General features: G+C 37.8%; 1 protein-coding gene across 1 annotated transcript in view; it reads left to right on the forward strand.

Annotated features, from left to right (window-relative positions):
* CLCN5 (chloride voltage-gated channel 5) overlaps positions 1 to 20430 on the forward strand; it is a 169508-nt gene that overhangs the window by 109341 nt on the left and 39737 nt on the right. Inside the window, exon 4 of the mRNA XM_026513433.4 lies at positions 15163 to 15309. Within this exon, the coding sequence (XP_026369218.1) occupies positions 15163 to 15309 (147 nt within the window). The remainder of the gene's footprint in view (positions 1 to 15162; positions 15310 to 20430) is intronic.

Raw genomic sequence — 20430 nt, forward strand, 5'->3', positions numbered from 1 at the left:
TCACAAGTGGTTCAATATTCACAAATCAATCAACATGATACAACACATCAATAAGAGAAAGGATAAGAATCATATGATCATTTTAGTAGACGCAGAAAAAGCATTTGACAAAGTACAACATCCATACATGATAAAAAACTGTCAACCAAGTAGGTTTAGAGGGAACATACCTCAACATAATAAAGGCCATATATTAAAAAAAACCCACAGCTAACATCATCCTTAATGAGGAAAAGCTAAGGGCTTTTCCTCTATGGTCAGGAACAAGACAAGGATGTCTTCTCTAGCCACTTTTATTCATCATAGTACTGGAAGCCCTAGCCACAGCAATCAGACGACAGAAATAAAATACAAATTGGCAAAAAAGAAGTAAACAATCACTTTTTGCAGATGACATGGTACTCCATATAGAAAACTTGGAAGACTCCACCAATAACTGCTAGAACTGATAATTGAATTAAGAAATGTTGCAGGATACAAATCAGCATACAGAAATTTGTTGCATTTCCATACACCAAAAGCAAAGCAGCAGAAAGAGAAATTAAGGAAACAATCCCATTTATAATTGCACCCCAAATGATACCTAGGAATAAACCTAACCAAAGAGGTGAAAGACCTGTACTCTGAAAACTATAAAACACTGATGAATGAAATTGAAGATGACACAAAGAGATGGAAAGATATTCCATGGTCGTGGATTAGGAGAAGAAATATTTTTAAAATGTGTATACTACCCAAAGCAATCCACACATTTAATGTAATCCCTGTCTAAATACCAACAGCATTTTTCACTGAACTAGAACAGACATTCCTAAAATTTGTATGGAACCACAAAAGACCCCTAATAGCCAAAGCAATCTTGAAAAAGAAGAGCAAAGCTAGAGGCATCACAATTCCAGACTTCACGTTATATTGGAAAACTGTAGTGATCAAAATACTATAGTATTGGCACAGAAATAGACACATAGATCAATGGAACAGAATTGAAAACCCAGAAATAAAACCACAACTATATGGTCAATGAATCTTTGACAAAGCAGGAAAGAATATCCTATGGAAAAGAAAGAAATTGGGTCACTTTCTTACAGCATACACAAAAATAAAAATAGATTAAAGACCTAAATGTGAGACCTGAAACCATAAAAATCTTAGAAGAGAGCACAGGCAGTAATCTCTTTGACATTGGCCATAGCAACTTTTTCCTAGATATGTCTCCTGAGTCAAGGGAAACAAAACCAAAAGTAAACTATTGGGACTACATCAAAATAAAGAGCTTTTGCAGAGCAAAGGAAATTACCAACAAAACTAAAAGGCAACCTACAGAATGGGAGAAGATATTTGCAAATGATATTTCTGATAAAGTGTTCCTATTCAAAATACATAAAAAATTGACACAACACCCAAAAAACAAATAACCCAACTAAAAAATGGGCAGAAGATGGGGCACCTGGGTGGCTCAGTCGGTTAAGCATCTGACTTCGGCTCAGGTCATGATCTTGGGGTCCTGGGATTGAGCCCTGCGTTGGGCTCCCTGCAGCGGGAGGTCTGCTTGTCCCTCCCTCTGCCCCTTCACCGACTCCGTGCACTCTCTGTCTCTCTCAAATAAATAAAATCTTTTTTAAAAAAGGGCAGAAACCCGAACAGATAGTTCTCCAAAGAAGACATCTAGATGGCCAACAGACACATGAAAAGATGCTCAACATCACTTATCAGCAGGGAAATGCAAATCAAAACTACAATGAGATATCACCTCACATCTGTCAGAATGGCTAAAATCAACAACACAGGAAACAACAGGTATTGGGGAGGATGTGGAGAAAAAGGAACTCTTGTACACTGTTGGTAGGAATGGAATCTTGTGCAGCCACTGTGGAAAACAGTGTGGAGCTTCCTCAAAATTTAAAAATAGAACTACCCTACTATATCCAGTAATTGCACTACTTGGTATTTACCCAAAAACTACAGAAACACTAATTCAAAGGGATACATGCACCCTGATGCTTATAGCAGCATTATTCACAATAGCCCAGATATGGAAGCAGCCCCAGTGTCCATCAGCTGATGAATGGATAACAAAGTGGTACATATACACAATGGAATATTATCCAAAAAAGGAATGAAATCTTGGCATTTGCAGTGATATGGATGGAGCCAGAGAGTATAACACCAAGTGAAATAAGTCAGAGAAAGACAAATACCATATGATTTCACTCATACATGGAATTTGAAAAAACAAATGAGCAAAGTGAAAAAGAGAGAGGCAAACCAAGAAACAGACTTTTAACTATAGAGACTAAACTGGTGGTTACCAGAGGGGAGGGTGGTGGGGGGATGGGTTAAATAGATCATGGGGATTAAGGAGCGCACTTGTGATGAGCATTGGGTGATGTATGGAATTGTTGAATCACTATATCGTACACCTGAATCTAATCTAACACTGTATGTTAACTGGAATTAAAATAAAAATTTAAAAAAAAGTAAAAATCAACTTTAAATCCTTATCTGGAATTTATTGCAGTGTTGTATACACTGTAATTCTATATTGTTTTCCATTTTGATATCTGGCGATCTCTCAACTGTTTACCAAAAAGCAATTCTTATATTTGTGTTGATTCTGGTTTATTAACAGTTAAATTCTTATAATAATTTGTATCCATTGCTAGAATCTCTATTGTTATTCCATTTCCACAAAATTTTAATGATTATTTCTTTGTAGAAGATTAAAATCTGACAGGATGTTTGCCATACTTACATTTAAGAAAATGGAAAATTCATAAATATGTGGAGTTTAAATAACGTGCTACTGACTAATCAGTGGGTCGAGAAATTGAAAGAGAATTTAAAAATTACCTTGAAACAAATAAAAATAGAAATGTAACATACCATAATTTATGGGATGCAGCAAAAGCATCTCTAAAAGGGAAGTTCATAGTGATAAATGCATTATCTAAAGAAACAAGAAAAGTCTCAAGTAAACAACAGAACTTTATACCTGAAGAAGAAAGCAAGCTGAAAGTTAGAGGAAGAAAATGACAGAGAGCAGGAATTTAAAAAATAGAGACAAAAATATAGTAGAAAAGACGATGAAATTACGATTTGATTCTCGGAAAAGATTAACAAAATTGACAGACATTTAGCAAGACTCACCAAAAAAGAAAGAAAGAAAGAAGAAAGAAAGAAAGAAGAAAGAAAGAAAGAAAACTCAAATAAATAAAATCAGAAATGAAAGGGGAGTTGTTACAACTGATACCACAGAAAGACAAAGGATCATAAGAGACTACTATAACCAAATATATATTAACAAGTTGGACAACCTAGAAGAAATGGATAACTCCTATAAACATACAACCTATCAAGACTAAATCAAGATGAAGTAGAAAATCTGAGCAGACCAATTACTAGTAAGGAGTTTGAATTAGTAATCAAAAACCTCCCAACAAACAAAAGTTTTGGATTAGATGGCTCCACTGGTGAATTCTAGCAAACATTCAGAATTAATAGTATTTATTAAGAATTAATTTATTAAGAATTAATTCTTAATAATTAATTTTTTATTTATTATAATTAATAAGAATTATATTATATATTATATATATTATATATATATTATATATAATATATATATATTATAAATAATATATAATATATATATAATTATATATAATATAATAATTTATTATAATTAATAAGAATTAATTTTTATTAATTCTAATAATTAATTTATTAAGAATCAATAGAATTAATAGAAATAATAGAATTTATTAAGAATTAATAGTAATCCTGAAACTCTTCCCAAAAAACTAGAAGGGGAGGAAACTCTTCCACATTTATTTTATGAGGCCTGCATTACCCTGATACCAAAACCAGACAAGGATGAGAAAATTACACAAGAAAAGAAGATTACAGGGCCATATCTCTGATGAACACAGATGTAAAAATACTCAACAAAATATTAGTAAACCAAATTCAGCAATACATTAAAAGGTTCATACACCACAATCAAGTGGGACTTATTCCAGGGATGCAAGGATTGTTCAACATCTGCAAATCAGTCATGGTGATACACCTCATTAACAAAATGAAGGATAAAAATCATATGATCATATCAGTGGATGCAGAAAAATAATTTGACAAAATTCAACATTCATTTGTGACTAATACTATCAACAAAGTGAGTGTAGAGGGAGGGAACATACCTAAACATAGTAAAGGCCGTATATGAGAAGCCTACAGCTAACATCATACTTGGTGTTGAAAAGCTAAAAGTTTTTCATCTAATATCAGGAACAAGACAAAGATGCCCACTCTCACCACTTTTATTCAATGTAGTTTGGAAGTCCTAGTCAGACCAATTAGGCATGAAAAGAAATAAAACGTATCTAAAGTGAAAAGGAAAGACCTAAATGGTCAATATTTTCACTATATAAAAACTGTCGAGATACATATCCTTAGAGACTCCTCCAAACAACTATTAGAACTAATAAATGAATTCGTTAAAGTTGCAGTATTCTGGAATACAAAATCATCATGCAAAAATCTGTTGCATTTTATATACTAATAATAAAGTATCAGAAAGTGAAATTAAGAAAATAATTCCATTTACAATTGCATCAAAAAGAATAAAATACCTAGGAATAAATTTAACCAAGTAGGTGAAATACCTGTATATTGAAACCAACAAGACATTAATGAAAGAGCTTGAAGAAGACCCAAATAAATGGAAAGATATTCCATGCTCATGGATTGGAAGAATTAATGTTGTTAACATGTCCATATTACACAAAGCAACATATAGATTCAATGCAAGCCCTATCAAAATTCCAATGGCATTTTCACAGAAATAGAAAAAAAAAATCCTAAAATTTGTGTGGAACCATAAAAGACCCCCAATAGCCAAAACTATCTTGAGAAAGAAGAACAAAACTGAAGGTATCGTGCTCCCTTATTTAAAACTATATTACAAAGATATACTAATTAAAAAATATGATATTGGCATAAAAACAGACATATGGATCAGTGGAATAAAATAGAAAACCCAGAATTAAACCTAAACATACACGGTCAATTAATTTACAACAAAGGAGGCAAGAATATACAGTGGGGAAAGGACAGACTCTTTAATAAATGGTGTTGGGAAAATTGGATAGCTACATGCAAAAGAATGAAACTGAACCACTGCCTTACACCAGCCACAGAAATGAACTCAAAATGGTTAAGGATTTGAATGTAAGACCTGAAACCATGAAATCTTAGAGGAAAACATAGGCAGTAAGCTTCTTCCCATAGGTATTGGTGATGTTTAGTTAAACTGACACCAAAAGGAAAAGCAACATAAGCAGAAATAAACAAGTGGGACTACATTAAACTAAAAGGCCTCTGCACAGCAAAGGAATCCATCAGCAAAATGAAAAGACAACTTACTGAGTGGGAGAAAATATTTGCAAATCATATCCATTAAAGGGCTAATATCCATCCAATAGAACTTATAAAACTCAATAATAAAAAATCCAATTAAAAAATAGGCAGAAGGTCTGAATAGACATTTTTCTAAAGAAAACATACAGATGGTCAACAATGCGTGAAAAGATGCTCAACATCATTAATCATCAGGGAAATGCAATCACTTCACACTTTTTAAAATGGCTATTATCAAAAAGACTAAAGATAAGAAGGGTTGGCCAGGTTGTAGAGAAAAGGAAATCCATGCACATTTGTTGGTGGGAATGTAAATTGGTGCAGCCACTATGGAAAACAGTATGGAGGCGCCTCAAAAAAATTAAAAATAGAATTACCATATGATCCAGTAATTCCACTACTGGGTATTTACCCAAAGAAAACAAACACGTTAATTTCAAAATATGTATGCACCCCCCGTGTTTATTGCAGCATTATTTGCAATAGCCAAGATATGAAAACAATCCAAGTGCTCACCAGAGGATGAACAAAGAATGAAACACATACACACACACATGCTCACACACGTGATGGACTATTAGCCATAAAAAAGAATGAGATCTTGCTATTTGCAATGACATGGATGGACCTTGAGGGCATTATGCTTAGTAAAATAAGTCAGGGAAAGACAAATGTCATGTGATCTCTCTTATAGGTGCAATCTAAAAAGAAGACACTAAGTTTATAGATACATAGAATAATAGATTGGTAGCCACCAATAATAGATTGCTAGTCACCAGAAATGGGGTGGGGGTGGTGGTGGTGGACATGGGTAAACTGTTTGTGTTTTTGTTTTTAGTTTAAATAAATTGAATTTTTAAAAAGATAGTGCATACACTAGTATCCTTGCTTACTCTTCTAGATGAATTTCGCTATCAGTCTTTTAAGTTGTATAAAAGATGCCATGGGGACTTCAGATTACTATGTAGATGTAGTACAATTCAAATTAGTATCTGTTCATTCTTGCTATATTCAGACTTCACATCCAAGAGCATGACAAATCTTTTGACTTATGTCTTCCTTTTTTCCCCTATTTGACTTTTATAAATTTTAATGTAATGTATTTTGAGTTTATCTCTCTATCATAAATAATTGTATTTTCTAGTTCTATGGTGGTAAATAGGAATGCAGTTGTTTCTTGCTTATTTACTTTAGAATTTCTGAATTCATGTATTATCTTTAGTTATTTTAGTTAATATTCTTAGAGTTGTATAGATTTATGTCATGTAATCTAAACATCAGAGTATCATATTTCTTCCTTGCCTATGTACATTCTTCCTTTTTTTCATCTTAAAGTTTTTCTTGTACCATATTAAATATAATTGGCAACAGGAGGAAGGCATCATTGCCTTTCCATATTAAAGAGAATGCTATTTGGCAGCTTGGTTTTAATTTAAATATTCTATATCATGTCAGGAAAGAAATCCTGCACTCGGAATATTTTAAAAATTTTAATCTGGAATAAATGTAAATTTAAAAAAATCCATTCTTGATATCTGTTAAAATAATTATGGCTTTTAAAATTTTATCGGTTAATCTGATAAAGTATGTTGATAGTTTCTCTTGCGATACCAGTCTTATGGTCTTGGAATAAACTCTATTTATAGCATGCAACTCTTGCAAATGTGATGCTGTATTTAGTTTGTTAAAGTTTATTTAAGAGTTTTATTCGTATATTCCAAAGTGAAAGTGTTCTATAAATTTTGAGCGTTGTCTTTGTCAGGCATGACAGACCCTTGTCCTTGAACCACATGGCGCTTCTCTAGCCATCTTGTTCATTTCTCTCTTGAAAGCTTTTATAACAGGATGTTCTCCCATGTGAAGAGTCTCTGAGATAAAACCAAAGAAAAGCTGTTCTGCTAAGGGAAGATAGCACATGATTGTTTTAATTTTAGTTTCTCTGAATTTTTAAAGACCCCTTTTTCCTTTTCTTTAATAAATTATCTACTAATGTCTTTTTGCTGTTCATCTGTTGGGATCCAATTTTAGTGGTTCAAGATATCTCTTTATATATCATAGCTATTGCTCCTTTGGAAAAAAATAATAGAAGATATTAGTTTGTCACTTGTTTCACTTTGACAGCAGTCAGTGTGGTCTCTTCTGACTGGCTTGTCCTCTTCTTCTGTCTCATCGGGCATGGGTGTTGCCCAGATACAATTTCTCCATTCAGTGTCCTATCTCTAATTCAGCAATTCTCAAAGAGTGATCTGGCTTCCTGAGACTTGAGGAGTCTGCAAGTTCAAACACTATTTTCATATTAATATTAAGATATTATTTGCCTTTTTCACTTTCATTGTTTAAAGATTTTATTTATTTATTTGGGAGAGGGAGAGAGAGGGCGAGCATGCCTGAGTAGGAGGGAGGGCAGCAGGAGAGGGAAAAGCAGACTCCCTGCTGACGAGGGAGCCCCATGCAGGATTCAATCCCAGGACCCTGGGATATGACCTGAGCCAAAGGCAGAGGCTTCACCAACTGAGCCACCCAGGCGCCCCTTTCACTTCCATTTTGTCATGAATATATAGTGGAGTTTTTTAGAGGCTGTGTGACAGGTGATGATGTCATCACTCTGATGGTTAATGGAATATGTGAAGCAGGATCCAGCCGTCCTCTGTTAAGGCAGACATTAAAAACATCCTCAAAATGCCTCTCACTGATTGTGTTTTGGAAAATATAGACCCCCCCCAAAGTTAATGTATAGTGATTGGAGTATTATTATATTTAAGTACATTAATAAATATTTATTTTTAACATTCCTGTGTTTTACTTTCTAATAAAGTAAATAGCTATACATAAAAGCTCTTTAAGCTTCTCAATAATTTTGAAGGCTAAAGCGATCCTGAGACTAAAAAATTTGAGAACTGCTGCTCGGGTACTGCCTGCTTTGAGTCTTGTCTTTTCTCAGAACCCATACTTACCTGTGAGGCTGACTCCCAGATGAAGGCCACGGTGTGAGAAGCAGCACTGTTATTTCCTCCTGGGGTTTTTTACCCACAATTTTGACAGAGAAGGTGCCTTGGGTTAAGGATTGGCCCAAACCTCCGAAATAAGTACCTTCTATGGCATCTTAGAGACTGTGGGGCAAGGTTTGCATTTCATTTCTGCCTCTCAGAATAGAGTGACTAAAACTGCAGTTGGACTATGAACTAGATGGTTTATTGAGCTCTCTCTCGTTGTGGCTGGCACTTGGGAACAAAGATGTAAGTTACCCTGTCCTCCGGTAACGCAAAGTATAATGGGTAGACAAAAATTGATTTTCTCATGTGTGTGTCAGTTTGTATCACCTTTAGTGTTATACTTAGAATTGTCTTAATGTTTTAGTTTTAATGATATGATAATACTTGTATCTTGGTGGAGTCTATAATACCTCTCTCAAGCTCTTCTTCCTCTTGCGTTCTCTCTTTTCCACTTTTGCAGCAGCATCTGGTATAGATTACTTACATGGAATGCCTCGTGCAGGTCAACAGATAATTTTTGTGGAGCATAAATAAGAAATAGAAAAGCTTATCACTTCTTTGAGCTTCTTAGCGTGGGAATGTGGGATACATTTTTCTATTTTCATTGAAGGGCCATGTGTATCAGCCCACCCGTTGGTTTATACATTTGTTTTTACCAAATGGGCTAGTTGAGATGGAAGTGTTAATTTATGTGAACCAACAGATGTCACTGTCACTAGTAAAACAAGATGTCAGGAAGGTATAGCACCCTCCCCGCCACACACACCTCAGCCTTTGGGAATCTGCCCCTCTCTTCCTCCCCAAATCACCCACATTTAAACAGGAAGTAGCAAACTGCCTTCCTGTAGCCCTTTACTCCTCTCTCTTCCAGCCCACTGATGCCGCACTTACCTCTTAAAATCATGTGTGTGTTTGTTTTTTTATCATGTTAGTCCTCAAAAACTACAGTGACTCCATTGGCTTCCCAGGCCCTTCACAATCTATCTCCATCCATTTGCTTACAAACACCCACCCTGTCCTATGGTCAAGCACAAATGCCGGCCTCATTCTTATCTCAAGCCTTTGGCCATTTCCCCCCCCCCTGGGCCTGGAATACCCTCTCTCCTCCAGGGAGTCTTCTCTGGCTTACAGTCTCCTCTCCATTTTCTGAATGCCAGTTGCACTTTTATTCTAATGGTTTAGCACTTAGCTGTTGTGTAATCACATTACATGGAAGTTCTCTCCCCAACGAGATCATAAATTCCTTGAGAGTAGTGACAAGGTAACAAATATTTTTTTGTATCCTCAGTTTCCTACCATCGAAGTGCAAGGAATAGATAATATTGAGTGTCAGCCATGTAAATACGTTGATTGGCTGTTAACTCCTCTTCCCCAGCTAGATTCCTCCTCCGTAAGCATTTATTGAACACCTACCCTGAACAGCACTAGAGTTGCTGGGACAACAGAAATGAGAAGGATATGCCGTAGTCACAAGACTGAAGTGGAAGAGATTACGCAATCAATATAGATGTCTGAACAAAGGAGGTGGTTGAGGGGAAGAGTTTGTGTGAGCTTGCTCTAGATGGACTGAATGGGATTTCATCAGGCTGAAAAGAGGTTGGGGGCCTGGATGGGATTGCGGGTCCAGTATCTGGCTTGAGCGAAGTCATGGAGGTGTAAAAGTAGGAGGCTTATAAGGAGTATAATACATTTGTGGCAGAAGATAAGTCAAGCTTGGTAGAAGGGATCTAGATTTGATAGGGTCCTGAATGCCATGCAAAGAAATTTAAACTTGACCCTATAGGCATTGGGGAACCAGCTTATGTTTTTAAGCAAGAAAGTGACAGAAGGCACTAAAAGTGCCTTTAAGCTGAAAAAGTCAGCTGTGTAACACAAATATCAACCATTTCCCCCTGATTGCCCTCCTCCCTGGCCCTCCATTATATGACAAGCCCTATATGTATGTCATCCACTAGTTGGGATAATATATCGAATCCCCTTACTTTGTTCCTCTCCTACCCTACATGCTGGCTGATTTCAGGTTTGTGGCCATGTAGAAGTTTGATTTATTCCAGATATGCCATTCTCCGGACTGACATGTCACAATGAAGCCGCAAACTTGTGGAAGGAGCCCTGGGCTCGGAGTTTTAACTGCATGTGGGTTCAAATCTCAACTGTGAGGAACTTTATTTCCTCATGATTTTGCTGCTTTAACTTTTTCTCTTGAGCTTTTTTATATCTGCAAAGTAAAACCAATGGCTCTACCGGAATGGGTTATCCATAGGCAGTTATCACTCTTGAGTTTTACCAATTGTGTTTATTTCCTTTGTCGAACTCCTATTTATAGCATCTGTTTTGCTCTATTTACTTGCTACTTCTAATTTCTTTTGTTGACCCCTTATTTCTATGTACTTATTAAGGAAGCACTTTATAACCTAAACAGTGAACCAGATAGCTGCTCCAGGAAATGTTTAGAATGAGGCAGCTCAATTTAGCTGGATTGTTCTGTGTCAGTGGGTTACAGGAAGGAGTTCGTAAGGTCCCTATGGGGAAACTGAAAAGTTTTCCAGCTTCTCCTTTGTGAGTCCTCATCCTGTAGTGTCATTATTTTGTTTTAATGAATTCCCAGAACAATAGGTACACCCATCTGAAAATACGACCATAGGACATATTCCGAAGCCAGGCGTAAATTATTTTTGGACTCCCCATACTTTTTCTTCCTATGATTTGTGGGGCTAATGTAAAGTTGCTGGCACTGTGTATTTTACATCATTTCCTGAATGAAACAGGCAGCCAGTGGAGAGAGAGGAAAAGGAGTCTGCATTATTTTGCACATTTTCTGGCCTTTTTCCCCCTTCAGTTCTAGTCACTGTATGAGATTCATGGACATTTAGTAAATATAAATGGAAAGAAAACCTCTTGAGCTGTGCTGCCCTTTTAGCCTGAGTTCTTCTCATCAGCTAAAACGATGTTTGCTTTTAGCAAAGATTTCTAGAAACCTGGAATATACCTACCCTTGAGATAAAGTGCTTTTTGTAGGTTTGTTGAATGTAGTAAATCCAGGGTTAGACAAATATTAACTACAAATATTGACTTTGATACCAACTGCATTTAAAAAAGAAAGATGATGTGGAGGGTGAGGGCAGGGAGCATGTCTTGTTTGGCTTTTATGGCTTGTGTTTAAGTTGATGTTATTTCTGCTGTATTTTTCATTTTCATCCTGTTGAGTTTGAGGTAGTAAGAAAAGCGTCCGGTGGAGTTCTTGGGAATTCAGGCCTAGAGTTTGAGGTAGAGATGAGAGCTAGGGATAGTAGGTTTCTTTAGAGGATCAAATGAAATAAATCAGATTAAGGTGAAGAAGGATCTGTGGTCTCAGTCAGATCCAGAGCAAAGTAGAGGGGCCCTTTTTTTTTTCTTTTTTCTTTTTTTAAAAAAAGATTTTATTTATTTATTTGTCAGAGAGAGAGGGGGGAGAGAGAGAACACACAACCCAGTGGGGCAGCAGGCAGAGGGAGAAGCAGGCTCCCTGCCGAGCAAGGAGCCCAATGTGGGACTCCATCCCAGGACCCTGGGATCATGACCTGAGCCAAAGGCAGACACTTTACCGACTGAGCCCCCCAGGCATCCCTACCCCCCCCTTTTTTCTTAAATAAAAAATAAAAACACTTCTTCCTGTATGGCACGAGGGAAGACAGAGAAATTCAGGATTTCCTCCGTGTTATTAGTAATAGGAAAGAACTGCTAAGGACCTGTGGGAGGTCAGTTTCCCTAGAAGCAGCAACTGAGACAGGACATTCTGTGTAAGCACGTTTGTTGCGGGAGGTGCTCGGAGAAGGGGAGTGAAGGAAGCAGTAGAGCAGGTGAAAGAGTCCAGCGAGGATGAAGGACTGGCGAGCAGCCACGGAGGAGCTCAGCTAAGGCCACAGAGCATGGATTCTTAGTATCCTGGGACTCACTTGATCCACAAAGCAAGGTTAGAGTTCTTGTAGCTGAGGAAGTGGTTTTCTGAACCATAATTTTGTACATTATTAGTACCTTTGGATAAATGACCCTACCTTCCTTACCTGACCATATGTCACCACATAAGCATGGTAATGTTCCTGGAGAACTTCTTGTTCATGTCTGCACGGAGTTCAAGCTATTTGTGCATATTAAGGGAGGGTGCTGGGAATGCATTTCTTTTCTTTATATTTGTCCTTATCCATAGTGAATGGCAGAATTCCCTTGGGATATCCGTTCTCTTGATTTCAACCATCACCTTGATGTTGATGACTCTCAAAATCTTTGTCTCTCAATCTTCCTCTCATCTGGCCCACCCAGCCTCATTTTTGTATCTGTCCCGCTGTCCCACAATGATTTGTACATAATAGGTGGTTCATAAACGTCACTCACACTTCAGTCAGGCTGGTCTCTATTACAGGTGAGTTCTTATGAAATCGAACACATGATTTAGAGCTTGACCTTTTGCAAAATATTAACTGGGCAAATACTTAGCCTCTCTGAGCTTCGTGAGTTTCTTCATCTGCACTAGGAGCGATAATGCTACAGCGTGGGAACACTGGAAAAGTTAAGTGAAAGAGTTCAGTTTAAGCACATAGCCCGGTGCCTAAAAATTAATAAGTACCTGGTAAATGTTGGTTATTTATCCTTTATGCTCAGTGTTTAAAATATTTAATTTATCTGTTATTCCAGTTTTTCAGCCCTATTGCTTCATTTATCCTATCTGATATTTCCACATTCATCATATATAATTCTGATAACCTAAAAAAAGTAAGTTTCTTAAAAGCACTGGAATACTTCAAAAGGAATATTATTTGCCAAACCCAAAAGAACTATGTTGACTATCATTTTGGATCAAGATTTCATTAAAAAAATGGTGTGGGGGGCAGGACTAGGTGAAGTAAAGTTGACTATAAACGCTATTTTTTAAAATCAATATACTAAGATTTTTTGAGTAAAATATATAATCTGAAGATTCACACTTGGGATATAGGAAATGTTTCATCTTTAATAGTAAATTCTTGAGCAGAGAAAAACGTTAAACAGCACAGCATGCCTCTTTTTCCCAGTACTTCTGAGCATCTGCATTGTGTTATGAGCTCTGGGAGAGTCAGAGCCATGAGATAATGTTTCTCTACTCCTAAATGGCGAGCACATTTCTTAGTACTGATGTCTAGGTTTTATTTCAGTTGATTACTTAGGAACTCCCATGAGTTTTGTACACATGCCCTCATTTGGTTTGCTCATTTGCATGGTTCTCAAAAAACGGCTATCAACTGCATGGTAAGGGTAGAGGTACCTTACATCTGAAGGGTAACTGAATATACTAAGTAGTTTGCATTGTCTATATTGTCCAAGTAAGAGCATGAAAGAAGACATAAGAATGAGTGGTAACGCTGAATAGACGTTTTTCCAAAGAAGACATCCAGATGGCCAACAGACACATGAAAAGAGGCTCAGCATCACTCATCATCAGGGAACTGCAAAGCAAAAACCACAGTGAGACCGCACCTCACCTCACTCAGAATGGCTAGTATCAAAAAGACAAGAAATAACAAGTGTGGGTGAGGATGTGGAGAGAAAAGAACCCTTGTGCCCTGTTGGTAGGAATGTAAATTGGTGCAACCACTGTGGGAGACAGTATGGGGTTTCCTTAATTAAACATAGGAAAAAATATGATCCAGTAATTCTACTACTGGATATTTACTTAAAATTTGAAAATACCAACTTGAAAAAGACATACATACCCCTGTGTTTTTTGCAGTATTATTTACAGTAGGTAAGATGTGGAAGCAGCCCAAGTGCCCATCGATAAATGAATGGATAAAGAAGATGTGGTATATATAGACAATGGAATGTTACTCAGACCTAGAGGGTATTCTGCCAAGTGAAATAAGTCAGAGAGAGACAAACACCATATTATTTGTCTTATATGTGGAATCTAAAAAACAAAAATGAACAAAGAAACAGACTCAAATCCATAGAACAGGTGGTTGCTGGAGGGGGAGGTGGGTGGGGGATGGGCAGAATAGGTGAGGGGGATTAAGAGGTACACACTTCCATTTATAAAATAAATAAGTCAGAGATACAGCATAGGTAAAATAGTCAATAATATTGTAATAACATTATATGGTGACAGATGGTGACTACACTTATTGTGGTGAGCACTGAGTAATGTATAGAATTGTTGAATCATGTGTTGTACACCTGAAACAAATATAACTTTGTATGTCAACTATACTTCAATAATAAAAAATAGAATTGGTAGTAACCCAAAAGGTGAAAACTACCCAAATGTCCGTCAACTGATGAATGGGTAAACAAAATGTGGTCTATCCATACAATGGGTATTATTCAGTCTGAAAATGGAATGAAGTACTGATACGTGCCAGAACATGGATGAGCCTTGAAAACATTATGGAAAGTGAAAGAAGCCAGACACAAAAGGTCACATATTGTATGATTATATTTATATGAAATATCCGGAATTGGCAAATCATGGAAGCAGAGAATAGCAGTTATAAGGGTCTGGGGCTGGGGGGGGGGGGGAGTTACATTTACTGGATACAGAATTTCTGTTTGAGATGATGAAAAATTTCTGGAAATGGAGAACGATGATAATTGCAAAACATTGTGAATGAACAATGCTACTGAATTGTCTAGTTTCGAATGGTTGAAATGGTACATTTTATGTGTATTTACCACAATGAAAAAGGATAAGTGTAAGGAGCTTGAAGGTCATTGTCATAAGCCTCATGTTTTCCTCTCTGCACAGGAGCCATGGATAACAGAGGCTTTCAGCAGGGGAGTTTCAATAGCTTCCGGAGCAGCTCCAGTGATGAAGACTTGATGGACATTCCAGGGACAGCTATGGATTTTTCCATGAGAGATGATGTTCCTCCCTTAGATGGAGAAATAGAAGGTATCATTACTGTTGATGACAGTTTATCTTTTTAAAAATTATCTTTTTAATGTACACACAGTAAAATTCGTTTTTTTTCTGGTGCAATCTTATGAGTTTTAACACATGCAGAGACTTTTGTTACCGCCACCACTGACAGGATACAGAACCGTTCCACATCCTAGAGAGTTCCCTCTTGCTAGCCCTTTGCAGCCAGACCTCCTCTACCCCCAACCCCTGGTGGCCGCTGATCTGTTCTCTGTCCCTGTATTTTTTTTCTTTTCTGTAATGTCATATGCATGGAATCACATAGTATGTCGCCTTTGAGACTGACTTCATTTGCTGAGCCCAATGCCTTGGAGATTAAATCAAGTCGTTCATTCTTTTTTTTCTTGCTTAGTATAGCCTGAATTGGGATCACTGGGTCATGTGGTAAATCTATGTGGAACTTCCTAAGAAACTGCCAAACCATTTCCTAGAGTGGCTGTACCGTTTTATATCTGAACTAGCTATGAATGAGAGTTCTACTTGTTCCCCATCCACAACAGCTCTGGGTATTTTCTGTAATTTTTATTTTAGCCATTCTGATAGGTGTGTAGTGTTATCTCATCATGGTTTTAATTTAATTTCCCTAATGCCATATGATGTTGAACATCATTTCATGTACTTATTTGCCAACCTTGTATCGTCTTTGATGAAGTGTCTGTTCAAATCGTCTCCCTTTTTTATAATTGGGTTTTTATTATCTGGAATACATTTTTTTTAAAGATTTTATTCATTTGAGAGAGAGAGAGAGAGAGCATGAGCAGAGGATAGGGGCAGAGGGAGAAGGAGAAACAGACTCCCCACTGAGCAAGGAGCCCGATGCAGGGCTCAATCCCCAGGATCCTGGGATCAGAGCTCCTGGGATCAGGGCCTGAGCCAAAGCCACTTAACTGACTGAGGCATGCAGGAGCCCCTGGAATACATTTATAGAAGGAGAATTCCCTCCATCTATTATTTGGTTATCCAGTAACATCATTCTTTTCAATAATTGCATATCAGTTCATGGTATAGTGGTTCCATAGTTTATTTAACCAAGTTTCTATTGATGTACATTTCAGTTTCCAGTCTTTTGCTGTTATAAACAATGCTGCAGTGAACACCGTGTGTGTGTGTGTGTGTGTGTGTGTGTGTGTGTGTGTGTCTGTGTTTATCTTTTAAGTATATTAGAACATTTCTGTGGCACGAGTGTATGAGTGCTTATTTCCCCACAGCCTTGCTGGTGCTGAATATTAGAATTTTTTCATCTTTACACCTTTGATAGGCAAAATAAATAAATCAATAAATTTTCATTACTTTAATTTTCACTTTTTTAGATTAATGAGGTTGAGCATATTTTCATATGTTTACTAACCATTTAGATTTCTTTTTTAAAACTACTGTCTGTTTCTTTAACCCATTGGGATTGCCATTCTCAACATAAAGTCAGAGGATAAGAAACTATGTCAGAATTCATCATTTAGCAAATTTGTATTGGAGGCATATGACGTTGCAGAAACTTTGCTAGGTTCTGGGAATTAGCAGGGCTTTAAGGCACCCTTCCTACCTTCATGAAGTTGATTCTAGCTGGCTAAACAAACATACGTAGTTATGAGAATACCTAACTCTTAGAGTCATTTTCAGGATTAAATGAAATAATAACACAAAGTGGTTATAATTGTACCCAGCCTCGAGCTAATGCTCAATAAAATGTTAGCTCTCATTATTATTGTTAGTTTATTTCTGTTATAACTGTATATTGTAAGTGTTGTAACTTTTATAAGAACTTAGCAGTGGAAGTATTCTATGTGTTTGTGTGTGTCTAGGATTGGAAAAGATTTCACAGAGAAGGTGTGTTTGGGAAGGGCCTTCCTTGAAAGATAAGTTATTTGGTAGGAAGGAAGAAGGGCTTTCCAGGTAGAAACCAAGCTTTTACAGAGATATCAACAGGCATAATATACAGAGGTATGAAAAGGCAGACTATAAGCCCAAATAAATAAATTAGGGCTTTGAATATCACGCTAAGAAGTTTGAATCAACTTTGTATTCACTGTGAGGACAAACTCCTTCACCCATTCATTTGACAAATACTTTTTGAATACCTACTACGAAGCCGGCACTATTGTAGGCGCTGGGGATACAGTGGTGGGATTAACATAGGTAAGATCCACGTTGATCTGGAATTTAGATCTAGTTGGATAAATGAGTAAAGAAACAAGACTACTTGGTTATTTACCCATTATAATAAGTGCCAAGATAGAAATAAAGTGAATGACAATAGAGGATAACTGAGGAATAATACTTTAGAAAGGTTAGAAAGTTTGAAAGGTCCGGGAAGGCCTCTCTGAGGAGGTGACCAACTTGGGAAGAACATACCAGTATGAAAACCACAGGTTCAGAAGGATAATAAGAAGTTGTCCTGTAAAGGTGCCTCAAGACAGTAACAGTAGAAGAGAACCCCTGAATTTAAAGTTCATAAAAGAAAGGTACTCATGGTTTGGTAGTTCATGGTTTTTCATATTTGCTTCCTTCTGTGAAAGGCACTTGTGTTTGTGTATCCCTTTCACTTACTTGTAGTTAAAACCCTCGCAAGTCGGTTATAGCAATCACTGGCTGTGGTGAAGTGGTCACTTAGGGTTTCCATCAACTTAAACCGGCCACCTCTAATAAGCCTTCTGGCTAATCCAGAGTGGTTTAGCTTAGTTATCATTACTGCTCTAATCAAAAATGATATCATATAGCATCTGTCTCACCAAAGTACTTGTTGTGTTCACGTTGCTCTCAGTAGGTGATGGAGGCAAGCGAGTATCCATCTATTACTCCTGTTTAATAGACCCGAAAGCTGAGGCGGATGAGATTTTGGCATTGCTTGTGATTGTAGAATGTGTTTTTACACGAGGAGTCCTTTGCCACTTTTCACTTGCCTTTACAGGAGAATTACTGCTTGCGGTTTACAAGGTCTGACCGTAAAACAGCAAAGCTGTTTTCTATGAGCCACACACAGAAATCGGTCCATTTACTGTACCCTGTAGTGATATAATTTTCTTGCTTGCTTCTTAATTGTTCTTACTTTATTTAGTGTTGTCACCTGGGATTTCCTCATGTACACAACAACAACAACAGAAAAAAGGTCATAAAGTCCTTGACGGCGGTGGTGCGGCTGTGCATAAAATACTACATTTTGTACCGGGCACAATGACACGTACTAAAAAGATTAGTTAAAAGGAGCTTGAAAGGCAGAAGTGGTTCTTGTTTTCCAGATGGCTAGAGGGATTGATTTATGAGGAATGAATACATAAATAATGCATGGCATGGTTAAATGCATCTGTGGTAGTGTTATAGTAGTCTGTAAATGAGAAGAAACATAAACATGGAGGTCTTGAAGAAGGGGAGGGGGAGGGAAATAGAAAAAAGGGTTTGAGTAATAGGAAAAAAAAATTCAGAGCTGCGCTCGTCGTCCCTCCGTTCTCACTTGCCTGCCTCTGCAGCCTGGACATCATGGTTGGTCATTCATTCATTCACCCATTCTGTTAGTCAGTGTTTAGGGAGCACCCAGATCTTAGGAACCCAGCCCTGTGCTGTTTTTGTAATGCTCATCAATTCCCTTCTTTCCCTCACCTCCTCGTCTTCCCACCTCGTGTTCCTTGCTACTCCTCTCGAGTTGTTGCGTGAGGAGACCTTCCTGGCAAGAGAGAGCCACGCGGGTAAAGGCAGGGCAGTGTGAGAGAGCCTTTTCTTATCAGGCAACACAGAGTCTGTGCATCTGCGATCCGAGGCTCCTGGGGCCGAGGTGGTGGCGGTTGGAGCAGGAGGGAGGATAGCAGGGGATAGGGCGGGAGATCCAGTTAGAAATCTGGGTGAGGTCTAGACTGTCTGTGCTTCTGGACCTTATCTTGTAACCAAGGAGTCGTCCAGTGATTTAAAAGCAGAGGAATGATATGATCAGATTGGGGTTTTCAGGAATTTATGGCAGTGTGGAGGGTGGATTTGGGGGAAGAGTGGGTTGAAGACTGGGAGACCAGTTAAACTGTTATTTTAAAAAAAATCTAGATAAAAGATCAAATGGCCTGAATTAAGACAGCAGGAACAGAGAGAAAGGAAGAATAACTTCTGGAGAAATTTCTAAAGGGGGATTGATAGGACTAATTTGATATGGGGAATAAACCGGCAGAATCCCAGATGACTTCAAAGCCCAGGCAGGGTGTGAGAGCCAGCAGAGTCCCCCTCATGTGGGAGAACGTGCCCAGACCACCCCTGCAGGCCTCAACATCACCTCCCAGTGTCCCAGGGAAGGGAAAAATGTCTTTGAAAATGAAACAGACGACAGTGTGTGAAATCCGTCAAGGAAGCTGTGAAATAGTTGTGTTTGTTCGGCCGTGCTGCAAGGAAAGATCGTAGTATTCCTCCAGAGAGAGGTGCAAAACATCTTGGGCCCCGGCTCGCGGGCTCCTGTCAGCACTGCAGTTGACTCAAGCGATTGTGTGGATGGCACAGACTTTTCTTTCTTTTTTTCTTTTTTTTGTCCTTATTATGATAAGGAAAGGGACTTTAGAATCCATCACCCTCATAATACGCAAACTTCCCCTAAATACTTAGCCTGGGCAGACGGTGATTGTTACTGCTGCTTTTTGAGCTTGTTGGGGGGGAGGGGAAGTGGCCTGTAGCAGAAGCTCTGGGGGGGCCATAAACCATACCAGTTTTCTTGCTGAACCCTCAAAATGAGGCTTATTATGATGGCCACAGTCTTTGAGGGCTTCCTTCAGGTTCCTTGATAGGAAAATACCTGGTCACATTTTAGAATCTGTGCCGCTTTATCTCTTCCCACTTATTTATTTACATTTTTGTCTTATTTAAAGAACATGCTTTATTCATAGTTACTTAGTTTTTACCTGATGTCCCAGCCAGGATACCACATGACATTTAGTCTTCATGTCACCTGGGGCTCCTCTTGGCTGCCATGGTTTCTTAGACTTTCATTGTTTTTGATGACCTTGACAGGTGTTTTTTTCCGTAGTTTTTAAACTTTATTACATACCTGTCTTCTCCCCCCCCAGTTTTATTGAGAAATAACTGATACACATTGCTGTGTAAGTTTAAGGCTCACGGCATGATGGTTTGATT

This window comes from Ursus arctos, chromosome X (genome assembly GCF_023065955.2).
Source record: "Ursus arctos isolate Adak ecotype North America chromosome X, UrsArc2.0, whole genome shotgun sequence".
In the NCBI taxonomy this organism is placed as follows: domain Eukaryota; kingdom Metazoa; phylum Chordata; class Mammalia; order Carnivora; family Ursidae; genus Ursus; species Ursus arctos.